This window comes from Anser brachyrhynchus (genome assembly GCF_964034855.1).
Source record: "Anser brachyrhynchus genome assembly, chromosome: 1".
Lineage (NCBI taxonomy): Eukaryota > Metazoa > Chordata > Aves > Anseriformes > Anatidae > Anser > Anser brachyrhynchus.
In genome coordinates, this window is record NC_137694.1 from 17,189,967 (window position 1) to 17,204,374 (window position 14,408).

The 14,408-nt window shown below is 34.0% G+C and overlaps 1 protein-coding gene across 1 annotated transcript in view; it reads left to right on the forward strand.

The window, feature by feature from the left end:
- TBC1D22A (TBC1 domain family member 22A) overlaps positions 1–14,408 on the forward strand; it is a 174,574-nt gene that overhangs the window by 75,524 nt on the left and 84,642 nt on the right. The window contains exon 10 of the mRNA XM_080602568.1: positions 3,145–3,220. Coding sequence (XP_080458694.1) covers positions 3,145–3,220 — 76 coding nt within the window. The remainder of the gene's footprint in view (positions 1–3,144; positions 3,221–14,408) is intronic.

Sequence of the window (14,408 nt, forward strand, 5' to 3'; positions counted from 1 at the left end):
TTATATTTAATTAATAACATACTTGTGTTAATGTATTTATATATAGTATTTTGTTTCCTTCTCTGTATGCATACAGCAGCTTTTGTAATGCACCAGATGGCATCCACCAATACTGTTTATATTCCTTTCCCACATGTAATTAAAATAATTGAAATCAGAAAGAAAGATTTTTCAGATTGATTATGGATTTACTGCTATGGAGTACCCGTAGTATTTTGGAAGAGATTTAAAATTAAAATAAGACTGAGCGATGTTGAACTTGGTTAACTTTGCTTTGGAAGTGCACACTACTTAACGCCTACTTGAAAGACATCTGTGTTCTTTTTAGCACACCATAAGTGAGTAATATTTTGAACAGATAGCTGTCAGTACTGTGGCTGTGTATGGCAATTAGAAATGGAATAGGTTTGTTACAATATGCATCAGAGCATCACATTGCTATACGTGTTGAAAATTCTAGAATGTACATTTGTAGTAATCTACTTTATACTGTAGACAATTAAAGATGCTAGAGGTGTATGGTGTGGATACAGCAACATCTGGAGATTTTAATCTGCATATTAAGAATGCAAGTAGGACCAGTCCTTAGTTTCATTCAATATCACTTTTTCAGTGTATCCACAGGAAACATTACTTCAGGACTTACTTTTTAAGGTAAACAACTTGCCAAATTATATCCTATTGTCTGCATTCAGAACAGAGAGAGAAAAATGAGTGGGATTTAATTCCTAGGGGTTAAACATGTTTTTCAGAAACTCCATGATCTCTTTCTCCTTTCTTTCTGTAAGTATGGGGTGGTAGTTTGAGTTAAATTTGTTCAGTGCCTTTTTTCTTTATTTTTATACATTTTGAGTGCATTTATTTTCTCTATTTTCGTGTTATAAACAAGTTTATTCTATTTAGAATTCTCTAACCCTTAAAAAAAAGTAAGAATTATCTAATAAGTTCAGGTCTTGATGTTTAGTGAAGGCTGTAATTGAAATATTTTATTTTAAATTTTAATGATTATTTTTGGAGGAAAAAATCCTGTCAGACCTAGTTGTAGTTGCAGGGCAATTAGAAATTAGTCTCTGCAGAATAAGTACAGGTGATTAACACAAAGATTTGAGAGTGAAGCAAGTTTTGAGCCCTTGTGACATTATAAAGTCTTAACCTTTTGTATTGTAAGGTGAAACTAATTATATGTTGGAGTCTGAACTAGTTATTACAACCGTTCAGCTGTGAAGTAGGTTAGCATAGTTCACTAAAAGTATGTTGAAAGCTATTAGAGCAGAGCATTGAGGAATTTAGTGCACACCAAAGCATGACTTTTTTTATATTTATCATTAATTCTTCTGTGTTCTTGTGCATACTTTGACGTATGTGAATATATACTTAACGTTGTCAAGAATAATGGTTAGAAATAAGGTGTTTTACATCAGCTGTTTGCTGAAGATATGTTGAGGTAAAACAATCTGGTTTTCAGTTCCTTGTGACTTTTTCAGAGCTTGCCTTTTGCTTAATATAGATGATCAGTTACACAAGGAATCAGTGAGGAAATGTAACAAAAACTTGAAGGATGAGTAATGAGGCAGAACCCACAGGTGTGAGGCGGAATAGGTAGGAGAGCTGAATACTGGAACACGTTTTTCTGCAGAAGCCGGTAGAGAACTGTATTGGAAATGTATTCTAAAAAGAGTTGTCGGTGCTATATATAACAACATGGGTCTTTTGAAGAGCTGTTATGCCAAATTTGGAAGCAGATACCACCAATTAAATTGCATGGTAGAGGAATTTAAATCTTAACCACTGTACTTTCATATTGCCCTGAGAAATATTCCATGACTTCTATGAGTTTGACATGTTTTTCTTTAACTCTGTTACTTGCTTTTTCCTCTACCAGTAAGCACAAAAGGAATAAGAATTTTAGATAACAGAGTACTTTTTTTTTTTCAACATTTGCAAAATTCTTCTTTCATAGGTTCACAAACTTCAGAAAGTTATAAATACCACAAGAGAGAATATTTTTAGCATAGGTTTATTAGAAGGGAGGTCTTGAGGAGCCAACAAGGATCTTCCCAGATAGATGAGTGAGCACAAGTAGAAGAGTGACCCTCAACTGTGTTCATTTGCATCTGAAACAATGAATAGGAAAAGAAATGAATAGCTCAAACGATCAAACGATCATTTGATCAAAAAATGATCAAATATAGTGAAGAGCAAACTTAACTGTTCTAAAATCTATGATGGCAGTTTTGGGTTGCATTTCCAGATGTGTATGGAGTAAGCGATACTTTGAGAAAGAGAACAGTGTTAGATTCAAAGACAGGGAAGAGGTGAATGATGGAAGTGGTGGTGTTCTAGCTCTGCATTGGCTTTCGTTATTAAATACCTGAAGTTACTTTTGCAGAGGATCTGCTATATGGTATGTAATTGAGTACCATGCTGCTGTACTTTGAGCACAAGACTTCTGGAACTGTCAGTTATCATTCTTTAAATAAATAAATAAATAAATGTATAAACAAACAAAAAATCAAGTTAGAGTTAATGCTTTCATACAAATACATCCAAATGCCCTGCCATTTTAGCTGTATAGTTCACATGTTAGATTTTGGTTCATTGTTTGAGCTTTGACCTTAGGTTCAGAGCAGTCATGACTTGATCGAAATAGAGCTTTGATTTCTCCCACTGCTGGAAGGCATTATTCTGAACTTCTAAGGATGAAATTCTTATCCTGTCACTGATTAGGATCTAAATTTTTATATTTTCTATATTAATTGTGATAAAATTGGAAATTTATGGTGGGGAAAAAGAAATTGCCTTAAAAAAAATGATAGAGTGGCAAGTTTTGGCATTTAAGAAGACAGCTTTTTAAAGCTCTTTAGACTTCCACAATATAGATGTAACTTCAGGGGCACTAAATTAGCAAGTAGTGAGCAGTTGATATACCACCAGCTGTAAGCTGTGCTGTTAAGAGACAGGGACTCTTAAATAGGTTGGTAGAGTGTGATGATTTGCTACTGAAGTGACAGTTAGGAAATGTAAAACCAAAACATGAGCACCTTAAGCAAACATAAGAAAAATATATGGGTTGGAATAAGTACTCGGGGTAAAATAATTTCTATTTTTTCATAAACTTATACTTGTATATGGTTTCTTCTTTAGGATAATTACACATTTGCACAGCCAGGAATTCAAAAGAAAGTGAAAATGTTGGAAGAACTTGTTAGTCGGATCGATGGTAAGTCTTAAAAGCTGACCTAATTTCTAAATGGTCTTTCATTGAAAGTGGTTAGTTAAAATGTTTGCAAGAAGTCTAGCCAATATCACTGCTGCTCCATACAATGGTGGAGTAACATAGCCTTCCTCAGAGATGTCACACTCGATCAATTTGTGGCACGCTGGCCTTTGCAAGATCACTGTCCTATATCATTTAAAAGAAAGCTGCTAGAGCATGAGCCACTTTCATTACTTTTTATTAAGGCAATATAATCAAAATTCAGTGGCAATTTCTTTGCAGCAGAGTAATGACCACATACAAAAGGCAGCTGGTATTCATTTCATATTAAGCTCAATGATTGTTGTAATTCAGGCAAGTCACAGTGGTTGTTTATAGTTGTCCTTCGGCACTATGTTTTGTGCCTTTGTGCATCATTTTGCTATCTGGAATGCCTGAATAATTTCTCTGTGGAATCCAATTAATTATGAACTCTGGAAATAACATCTTTAATATTATAGATAAATTACAGTCTATGCAGGGGCAATTTTAGATTATGCTTTCATGTTTTAGCAGGGCACTTTGAAATATCTTCTACCTTCATCCTTAAAATAATTCCCTTCATGAAATGCTGACTGTCATATTGCTAGAGCAGAGTTTAATTAAATGAAATTCAAGAGATAATGCTGGCCCATTCTAAACATACTCTCTTGGTAGTTTGTTAAATTAATGAACGAAGTATTAACGAAATGTTGCCAAGCAGAACCAACCATATATTTGTGACACTAGCCTGTCAGTGATGAAATAGAAAAAAATATATTTTATGTAGCTTAATATTTGATAATCTGCTTGAAAAGATTAATTCTGTCTTTTCATTATACATATTGTGAGTTTTTCTTTTGCCAGTGCTTTCCATAGCAGATTTTGGGTTGGCCTGCATGTATTTCCAATCTGAATTTTGAAAAAGCTCTTCCTGTCTGTTTAGGATGTTGAATATTCTTAACAAAGTTTATGTAATATTATTCATATTACATAATGTATGAGAACAAAGTTTATATAATATTATACTAGCAATGTAAATGTATGTAAAACCAATGTAGATGTATTTTTTAATATGTACATGAATATAAAAAAGGGATGCTTCTGTACGTAAGGTAGCAAAATGTTTATATAAGAACATTTTAAAAGTTTATTTTGTTACTTCAGAAATCATCTAACTGTTTGCAGTATGGACTTTTATATGTTACTTTATGTTTGCATCAATATTGGTGTTTAAATTTCAATTATTTATAGAAGCTAATGCACTTTAAATAAAGTGTGTATTTATAATACCTATAAATAACTTCCTAAGCTTGGTCAATAAATTACTTAAACACATTTTTAAAATGAAAAATGTCATTCTGATAATAAGACTCATTATTCTGTTTAATAAAAATAAGTATGTATTATATTGACAGGAAGAATTGCTGAAGGCTGATTTGTACCTTCAGTGCTTTAGAGATGTAGTTAAATAACTTTCTCAATTGATTAGGTTCGTGAAGCGTTATTTTGAAGGGTTTACACTTAAATTAAAAAAAAAAAGACAGTTGTAGGAAATATGTTTGTTCTTAACCTGTCCTTTACTAGGACAATTTAGTTGCAGTTTACCAACTGCAATTAGTAAACTAACTGCAATTGAAGTGTATGTTCCTGATTTTTATTTGTTTTGAAACAATTTTTATTTTTATTTTTTTTTTAATAGAACTGTATTTAATCGGACATTATTGAAGTACTGCTGTATCAAAAGTTGCAGTCGTTTATCTTTCTAAATGTGGCTGCAACTTAGTCTCCAATATTTGTTGATCTAAATTGTGTAGTATTTAGGAAAAGGAGGCAGCCCACACAACCGGTATTTTTCCTTCGAGCTGTAGAGTATGCCAGATTCTTCATCAATGTCTGTGGCTGTAGATAACTGCCAAGTTTTTTTAAAAAAATAAAGATGTGTATTGAACAATAACTTTTCTACACTAGAAATACTAATTTTTTTTTAGTTTTTCATAGAGATTATGTTTGCTAGTTATTATTGATTCTTCAAACTGTCTCAAGCACTTCCAAAATAACATCTGAGGTTACTGTTAAGGGTAGATTGTTCATGTAGGTGAGTAGTTGAAGACTGCTGCCTTGTTCTGAGCAATGTAGTTGGAAAAGGCAAAGCAAAATCCTAACTTTAAGGAATTGATTGCATTATAGCAGGGATATTTTATGGTGTGTGTTATCCATATGACATACCTGTAGCATATGTGGGAAAGATGTTAAAGGAAACTATTTAAAACAAGCAAACAAACAATGTCTAATGGGATTATAACATTTCAGAGTGAGGGAAATCTAATTATACATTTTTACATAGAATAATAGTAGAAGTTATGAGGTATTTTAAAAAGCTGTCACTGCTATTTGAAAGGGAAACCTGTAAAATTTGGATGTAGTTGACATTACAGAATCCTAAAACTATTTAGGTTGAATGAGTCTACAAGTCATTGGTCGAGACCCCAGCTCTCATCCCCAGGTATGGAGGTGATTCTGCAGCTTCTTTGCGTAAGACTGTGCAAGGCTTTGACTACCATCAAATGACTATCAAAAATCATTGTGACTTTTTTTTTTAATATAAGTAATTAGAATTTCCCTTTATGGAATTGATGTACACTGTCTTTTATCTCTGTACACCTCTGAGAAGAACCTAATTCCCTCTTCTCTACACCCCCCCACCCCAATTGGTAGTTGCAGTTGTTCATAGACATTTCTTCTGAAGGCTGAACAAAGCCAGCTCTGTCAGCCTCCTCTCCTGTAGAGTGTTCCAGCTTCCTAACTACCTTCATTGGCACTTCATTGGTCTTGCATGCCAGCGCTCCAGCACTGGACATGCAGGTGCAGAGATGGTCTCGCAAGTGTTGAGCACAGAGGAAGAATTACTTCTCCTGACCTGTTGGCTTCTCTCTTGCTTAGAAAGCCCAGTGTACAGTTGGCTGCCTTTGCTACGAGGACGCGCTGCTGACTGAGCTCTGCCTGTGGTCCTCCATGCCCCTAAGTCCTTTTGGCAAAGCTGATTTCCAGCCAGCTGATTTTCAGTCAGTGCTGTTGCATGGGGCTGTTCCGTCCCACATATAGGATGTTGCAACTGCCTCTCCTGAACTTTGTGAGGTTCCTGTCAGCCATTTCTTCAGCCTGCCAAGATCCCTCTGAGTAGCAGCCCTGACTTTCAGTGAGTCACTCCTCCCAATCTCGTATCATCCATAAACCAGCTGAGAGTGCACTCTGTGCCATCATCCCAGTCATAAATGCAGGTGTTGCACAATATTGGCCCCAGTATTGATCCCTGAGGGATGCCATTAGTAATTAGCTGTCTTTGTACTGCTGATCACAACCTTTATAATATGGTGGAACAATTAAGCTTTGGATAGAAAAAGATAGGCATTTTTCAATATTCCTACTGATACTTTTTTTTTTTTTTGCAGACGAGTGTCCACTCAGTTCCTCTTTTTTTTTTTTCTTTTTTGCCAGGAAAACCCCAAAATTCATGAAAGATTAAAATAAAAGTTTTAGTCATTAGATTGGCAACGGTGGATGTGTACTGCTGTTATTTCATAAACTTTTGAAAATCTGATGCCTCAGATAAAGGATACTGACCCATTTGGCTTTTTGGTAGAATCATTATATAGTTAAATTAAATTGTTTTATCATCCTTTTCTCTATTTTCTTTCCCCTTTTGTCTTTATATTGAGCCTGTTATACTGCAGCTAAAGAGAAATATATGGTTGGTATGAGTTCAATAGCTTTGTTTTTAAAAAAGAAATCTTAGCGATTTATTCTAACTGTAAATATCCTAATTGCTAATTACAGTTATTGTGGAAGAAAATAATATTCCTGTTGTTACTGTGGTGTCACATTGTTTTCTTGATGTCGGGTAATTGAATGGTGAAGAGAACCTTAACATAATGAATAGCTGCGTGAATGGGTGAAGCTCGTACAGCTTGTTTGCTAATCATAATAGGTTACCAGTGTATGAAAAGTGATACCTCACCCTTTGGATAGTGTTAATGCTTTATGTTAGTGATTCAAGCAACCTTCATTAACCCAGCCTTATGAATTGCCACTCCTCTCAGTGACTGTCATTGTGTGTACAGTGTCTGCATTGCAGTAGATTTGAAACAGCCAAGATATTCTGATGATTTGATCATAATCTCAGCCTAGACTCCAGAAAATATTTTTAATGACCTGTGTTCAATGGAGTTAATAATATATTAAAAAAAAAAGTTATAGACCAGATTGAATAATGTTTTGTCTTCAAACTCCATCTCATTTTTCTCCTCCTCATCATCATTCAGGTTGTTCTAAGAATTATACAAAAATATTGAGAGTGAGGATCAATAAGCTATCTCTTGTAAATAGTTACATTTTCTATTATGCTTTTCTGCTGTAAATCATGATCCATCTCATGGTTTGTGAAGAGGCACACTTGCGTGATACTGTCTTCAACTATTGCTTCATTTGGTCTTGAAAACAAGGAAACGTTGTAGGAATGCCAAAATTAACTCAGGATTTGTGTTTTTAGAATTTTCAGATGTTTAACATTTGGTTGGTTTCAGGCTTTGAGAGAGTCTCAAATTCTTCAGTAAAGAAAAACATCTTGTAATTTCAGGTAGCCATTTGGAGAAGGCTGAACAACTGTTTGTAGAAGTAGTCTTGGATTTTCATATAAACTGATAAAATATATAAATTGGTAAAATTGCATGGCATTCTCTAAATTATCAAAAAGACAGTTAAGACAAAAATAAAACAGACATTAAATTTATTTTTTGTTCAAGTCAGCTTTTCATTAGTAGTAGACTAAACTGTAATGATAGTATTCACAACTCAGCTTGGTATAAATATTCATCTGCTGTGAGGGAAAGTTTGGGAAGATTTTTTTCTAATCTCTTAAAAAACAATTTATGGAGTTTGCATCAGTGTGCAGAACAACCTGATCCCTGCTTATGTTCTCTTGTATTGAAATAAATTTTTGTTTTATTTGTGTTCCCCATTCTTTTACAAGATCATTTTGCAAAATTAGACCTGAGCCCAATTTCAATAGCAAAAAAAGGAAAAATAAAAACAAAATGGTTTTAAAATAATTTAAGAAACTTACACTGTTACTGTATGTATTATTTTTCTTCTTTAAAAATATAAGTAATGGAAAAATACCAAAGAAAATAAAAACAGTACTGTATTTTGTCTTTGCAATAGGGAAGCTTATTTAGAATTCAACTACATTTTACATCTGATTTAGAGAGTTAACTAAAGACATTCTTACATATGATTATTCTTAATTTGGACAATTTCTAGTTTATTTCAGTTCTAAGATTGTACACAGGAAAAAAAATGCCAAAGAAAGGAAATTATTTTTATAGCAAAATAAAAGCTGCTCTATTCCAACTGTTTCAAATAATGAATGTTTTAATAATTACTACATCATTGTATTGTTTGGGCGAATATTTTTACTTAACACTTAGATACAGTTAAAATGTTCTTTTACCATTTAAATCCATAGCATATTAAAGATTTTACAGCACCTTTTTATTGCTGTCATACTGCAAATGTATTTCTTTCACTTTGAATGAAATTTAACTTAGATAAAGTGTTTTCTTTTAGTGTTCTTGTCAAATTAATGGTAGCTTCACTAATCATACTTTATTGTCTTCTTGGATTGCAAATGTCTTGGTCAGATGACTGCAGTTCTGTGAATAATGACACTAATAAGGACTTTTCAATCAAGAAAATTGTAATAAAATACTTTCATTACATGCCTTAAATTTATACTTTGCATATATTTTTTGCTATTTGGATGCAGAGAAAATAAAATATGAATCTTTTGTATATTTTTCTTTGTGTTGTGTACATGCATGCAGGACAAGTTCTTCATAAAACTTAGTCAATTAAAAAAAATATTTTTTATATGTATTTTTGCGTATACACAGTGAAAGATCTTATTTCTTTGCATCACTTTCTGCACTTCTCATGCTTTGAAAAATTTGCTTTAGATGTTGAAATGTTTGCTTTTTTCCTGGCTTGTATCAGGCATAGTGTAGCCAGCAGGACCAGGGAGGTGATCGTCCCCCTGTACTCAGCTCTGGTGAGGCTGCACCTCGGGAGCTGTGTTCAGTTTTGGGCCCCTCACTACAAGAAGGACATCGAGGCTCTGGAGCGAGTCCAGAGAAGGGCTACGAAGCTGGTGAAGGGCCTGGAGCACAAGTCCTGTGAGGAGCGGCTGAGGGCACTGGGGTTGTTGTGTCTGGAGAAGAGAAGGCTCGGGCAGACCTTATTGCTCTCTGCAACTGCCTGAAAGGAAGCTGTGGGGAGCTGGGGGTCGGCCTCTTCTCACAGGTAACCAGTGACAGGACTAGAGGGAATGGCCTCAAGTTGTGCCAGGGGAGGTTCAGGCTGGAAATGAGGAGACATTTCTTCTCAGAAAGGGCAGTCAGGCACTGGGACGGGTTGCCCAGGGAGGTGGTGGAGTCACCGTCCCTGGGGGTGTTCAAGGAGAGGTTGGACGTGGTGCTTAGGGACAGGGCCTAGTGGGTGACATTGGTGGTAGGGGGTGGTTGGACCAGGTGATCTTGGAGGGCTTTTCCAACCTTAAGGATTCTATGATTCTATGCAACCTTCTAAAAGGTTGTTTGATATAATATTCAATATTAATGCATTGTGTTACTTAATTGGGAATGTTTATGAAACATCCTTCATTAGTATAGGGTTAGTGCACCTGGAATTTTTTTTTTTCTAATGTTTGTGTAGTTGAGTGTCAGAATTAAAAGCTGAGTGTTATTTCTGGGGTGCTAAACGTCCAGACCTCCATTGGGATTCCTACAGTTACTTCTCTGAGCATTGAGTTGGCACCTGACATTTAACAGGTTCTTGTTCTGAGAGCTAAACACATCTATTTCTGTAGAACTGTCCAATGGTTGACACAGAAATGTTTCGTGGTTCTGATAAGAACTTAATTTTGTATGGTGAATTAAGCCCCCAAAGTACTTTAGAGACATGGTTTTTGTACTTTTGATACTTCAATACCCTCTAAAGGGTATTCAGTTTCTGTGCTGATTGAACATTTTAAACTGCAGAGAAAAATTTTCCTTTGTTTCTGAAAATGTGATTCTCAAAAAGTCAAAATATCAACAAAGACTAATACATTTTCTTATTAAACAACTTATTAGGGATCTGCTCAATATCCCATGATTGATATAGATTAACTAATTTCTTCGTTTTTTAATTTGAATCTTGGGTGTTCATACAATGAGCTGAAGGTGAAACTATGGTAATAGGTGACATTTGATCAATCCTTGTTATGCATTCAGTCATGCTAATGATTTCTTTAAAGTATGGTTAAAGAATACTTAATCATGCGTGCAAAATTATGTTCATGTTTAATTATGTTCTAAAGCATTTTACTGACACCTGCAATTTTCAACTAAAATTGTATTGAAGTATCTGGGGAAAAAAGCTCTAATTGTAATAGTTGAAAAGATTTTTGCATTCTTTAACCATACGGAAGACTTTTGAATCGGAAATGGGAATAGAATTTATTTAGATCTTACTGCTGCTGTTGAAAATCATTGATTAATAAGGTCCTTCTTTATACATCGGCTTGATGCTGAAGTGATTAAAAATCTTGTAAGCATTTCTTAATTGTTTGAAATTAATTTGTGCCATAAAGCTCTTTTTCATTTTAACAATGCCATCTAATTTTTTATCTGATTTTATGGTTGTAATTACTGTATTATACTTTAATCTACTCTTAAATGCTGTTAACTGGGCATTATAATTATTTAATATATCTTTTAATCCATATTTTTATGTTTTATTGACGAGATTACATTTGTATGCTATTACAGGGCTCAGAGATCTTAGCAAGAGTTAGTTAAGACCGATGATAAAATCATTTGTCCTGACTTTTGTAAACACTTTGACTTTTAATTAGCCAAAACTTCCAATTTTTATGGCAAATTAAAAAAAAGGGGGGGGGGGGGAAGTAGTCTAACATGATGCAAAATTTAAAAAGTGATCAGCATAAACGCTGCTATGAATGTACACAGTTGTGATTTAGAAGAATAGGCTCCAGAAGTCCAACGAATACTTCTTGGAAGTAGAACTGTCTATCAAACATATTTCTCCCTGTTTTTTGTTACAGTTCGAATGTTAAGTTCAAGTTCCACCCAGAAACACAGCAAGTGTTTTTAGCTTTTAGTTTGAATGCATATCTATTAATGTTTTTCCTAATTTTCTCCATTTTGGTCTGGGTACCAGAATTATTACACCTATTTGCTTCCTCTAGGCAACTAGGAATGTCCCTCTGTCCATTTTCTGCTTTTGCTTTGGGATCAGCCTCTTGGGCTTTTTTTTATCAGCTGTGTCTTTTGTATAGGAAGAGGATATTTGCCAAAGTCAAAGCTAGTAACAGTACATTTAGTGAGCTAAATTCAAATAGACCTAATTATCGCTAAATTGAGGAGAATATAATTTGGTAATATATCTGTTCTTCTGCCAGTCTTGTTTTCATTTGGTACAGTTTTGAGGCAGTGTTTTTTGGGGGCAGCATGCTTTGTTATTTGGTGCCCGTATTATTATCTCTAAGATCATTGATTATGATTTTTGTTTATTTCTTTGGAATGTCAGTTGTTTCTAAAATATCAAAGTGACTAATGCAAAAACAATGAATTTGACAATGGAGGTTCTCATCCATAGTGATGTGGAGTAAATTGTTTTCTGAAATGTGTCAGTGTTTCATATCGTTCACTTTCTTTGGTTTGTCTTCTGTTACATTAGTCTCTGAATTATTAGATTGCAATACTCAGATTTATTGGCATGGTCCAGAGAGAAGAAAATCCTTCTAGAGAGCCATTTGAAATTGGGAGCATTAGCATATTTCTGTGGCTTGTTTTCATATGTCAAGGAGCAATACATAGGCATTACTCTGTGTGTAAAGGACAGTGCCAACAAAGCCCCTGCCACTATTTTTCTGTTCGTTTTGTATTGGTACCAGAGGAGTTACTCTTGTAGCTAGTGTACTCCCTTCAAGAGGAATCGTGTGGATCCTGATGAAGACAAATAAGTGTTTTTCTTCCTTTGCTTGTACTGAAAGGCCTGTTTATTTATCAGATATAGCTTAATTGCATTTCTGATGGTGTTTTAACACTTAGTGCTGTTTATGTTTACAACAGAAATACGTATGAAATGGTGATAAAATGGGATTAAGAATGAAGTGCCAAAGTATGAACTATAAATAAAAAATAAACTTTAATTTTCAAAAAAGGGTAAATTGGGTTTATAGTCAAGCATCAGAAAAGATTGATAGGGTTGATAGGAATCGTTAAATAAAGGTCAACAATATAAGGCTAATTACGTGAAGTAATAAATTACACAGATGGATGCAGTGGCTCCATGCTGTGCTATGGTAATGTGGCTATTCACACATTATTTTACCGTTATTTTGTGGTTCTTCTTTGCTTATGTGTAAACTTTCCCAGGCCCTTCTTCTGACAGTATTCCCTAGATAGAACAATACTTAACTCATGCTGTAGTTTTGTTCTTAACTGTGGCTATAGTTTGTGATAATTGTAGTCAAATACACTTTAAATCTGAAATCAATAAAACGGCACGAGAAGGTGACATTAAACAATTATATGTATAGGTTCTTCTTGAAAATTTTAGCTGTGACTGTACACTGCTACTTTCAGTACTCATATTTCAGAGAATCTTGATCCATACATACAAACATAGGGGTTTGGTCTTTTAAAAGTTTAAAGCACTTATTGATATAATCTTGTAATGAATAGGTGCGACAAAGTTTTTAACAGGGATATGATAGATAAAATCATTCCAGAAACTCAAATTAGGATGATTTAGAGATGCATACTAGACTATCATTGGTGCAGCATCTGTTTAAGGTGGCTAAATGTGATCAAACTAATATATCCAATAAGTGTGTTTATTAAAATTGTAAGTAATGATAAATGCTTATTTTGTAATACACGAAATACGTGGTTTTGGAGGTATGCTACTTAAGAATACATCTGTATAATGTACTTATTTTTTAATTGGAAGATTTGTTTCACCAAACTTTTTCTATGTATAGTTTTATTGTAAGTATTGGGAACCTTCTTAAATATGATTCCTGTTTCTTTTGAATTTTGATAAAAGATGTTTATTTTTCATAACTAACATAATTTTACTGCAACTGCAGTTGTGTGGTTTTATAATATGCTTGACGTCTGAAAGTTGACAATAATTGCATCACTTGCTTGTTTGTTGCACACGTGCTAATTTTCAGTGGAATGGAAAATGTAAATTTAGATTTTCACTGTCCTAATTACTTTTATGAGTGAAATAGCCCCTACTCACAACAATTACTTACAACTCAGGAAGAATGAGCCTTTTCAGTCACTGTATTTTCTGTTCCAGTCTTGCATCAATTGTATTTAATGCTCAGAGTTTAGTAGTCTATTTTTCAGCTTGTTCAGATTAGAAAACAACTTTCAAGAAATTCATTATGGTTATTAAACAGTGGTTGAAATATAAAAATTGGCACAATTTATTGTTCTTTATTTCTTACTTTGAATGGCTGCGAGCAATTAAATGAAATACGTTGCTACTGTGTGAAGAACAAAAATGTTAGGTTTGTGAGTTAGTGTATCGACTAAATTTAAAACTGACTTTTTTGTATCCTGCTTGATGTAATGGATTATCTAATTATAGTACTCTGCAATATAGGTATCTAAATGTGACATTTTGGAAATAAATTTAGCATAGTATCTCACTTCAGTATATATGACTTACAGCTAAATTTGCCTTGAGCAAAAGCAGGTAGTCATTCTGTCCTGGGCCTCAATTAGTGTTAGTGCCTCCGAGGCATGCAAGGCCTCTAACTGTGTAGAAGATGAAAACAGAAAGGCTTCTGGGCTTTATACTGTTTTCAAAATGTGGACTTGTATATATTAACTGCCGTATTTCATTCTTAAGTCTGTTTCTCTAATGTTGCTCCACATGTGATTACTGTGGCTGTCTTCTCCTTCCAATAACTTGTCAATAACTGAGGACTTGCTTCATCAGCATTTTAAAGAAGACGCCACCATACAGGATTCCACAACTTGTATAAAACTCATTTGTTCATTTAAAAAGAAAAAAAAAAAAGTTACACAAAATA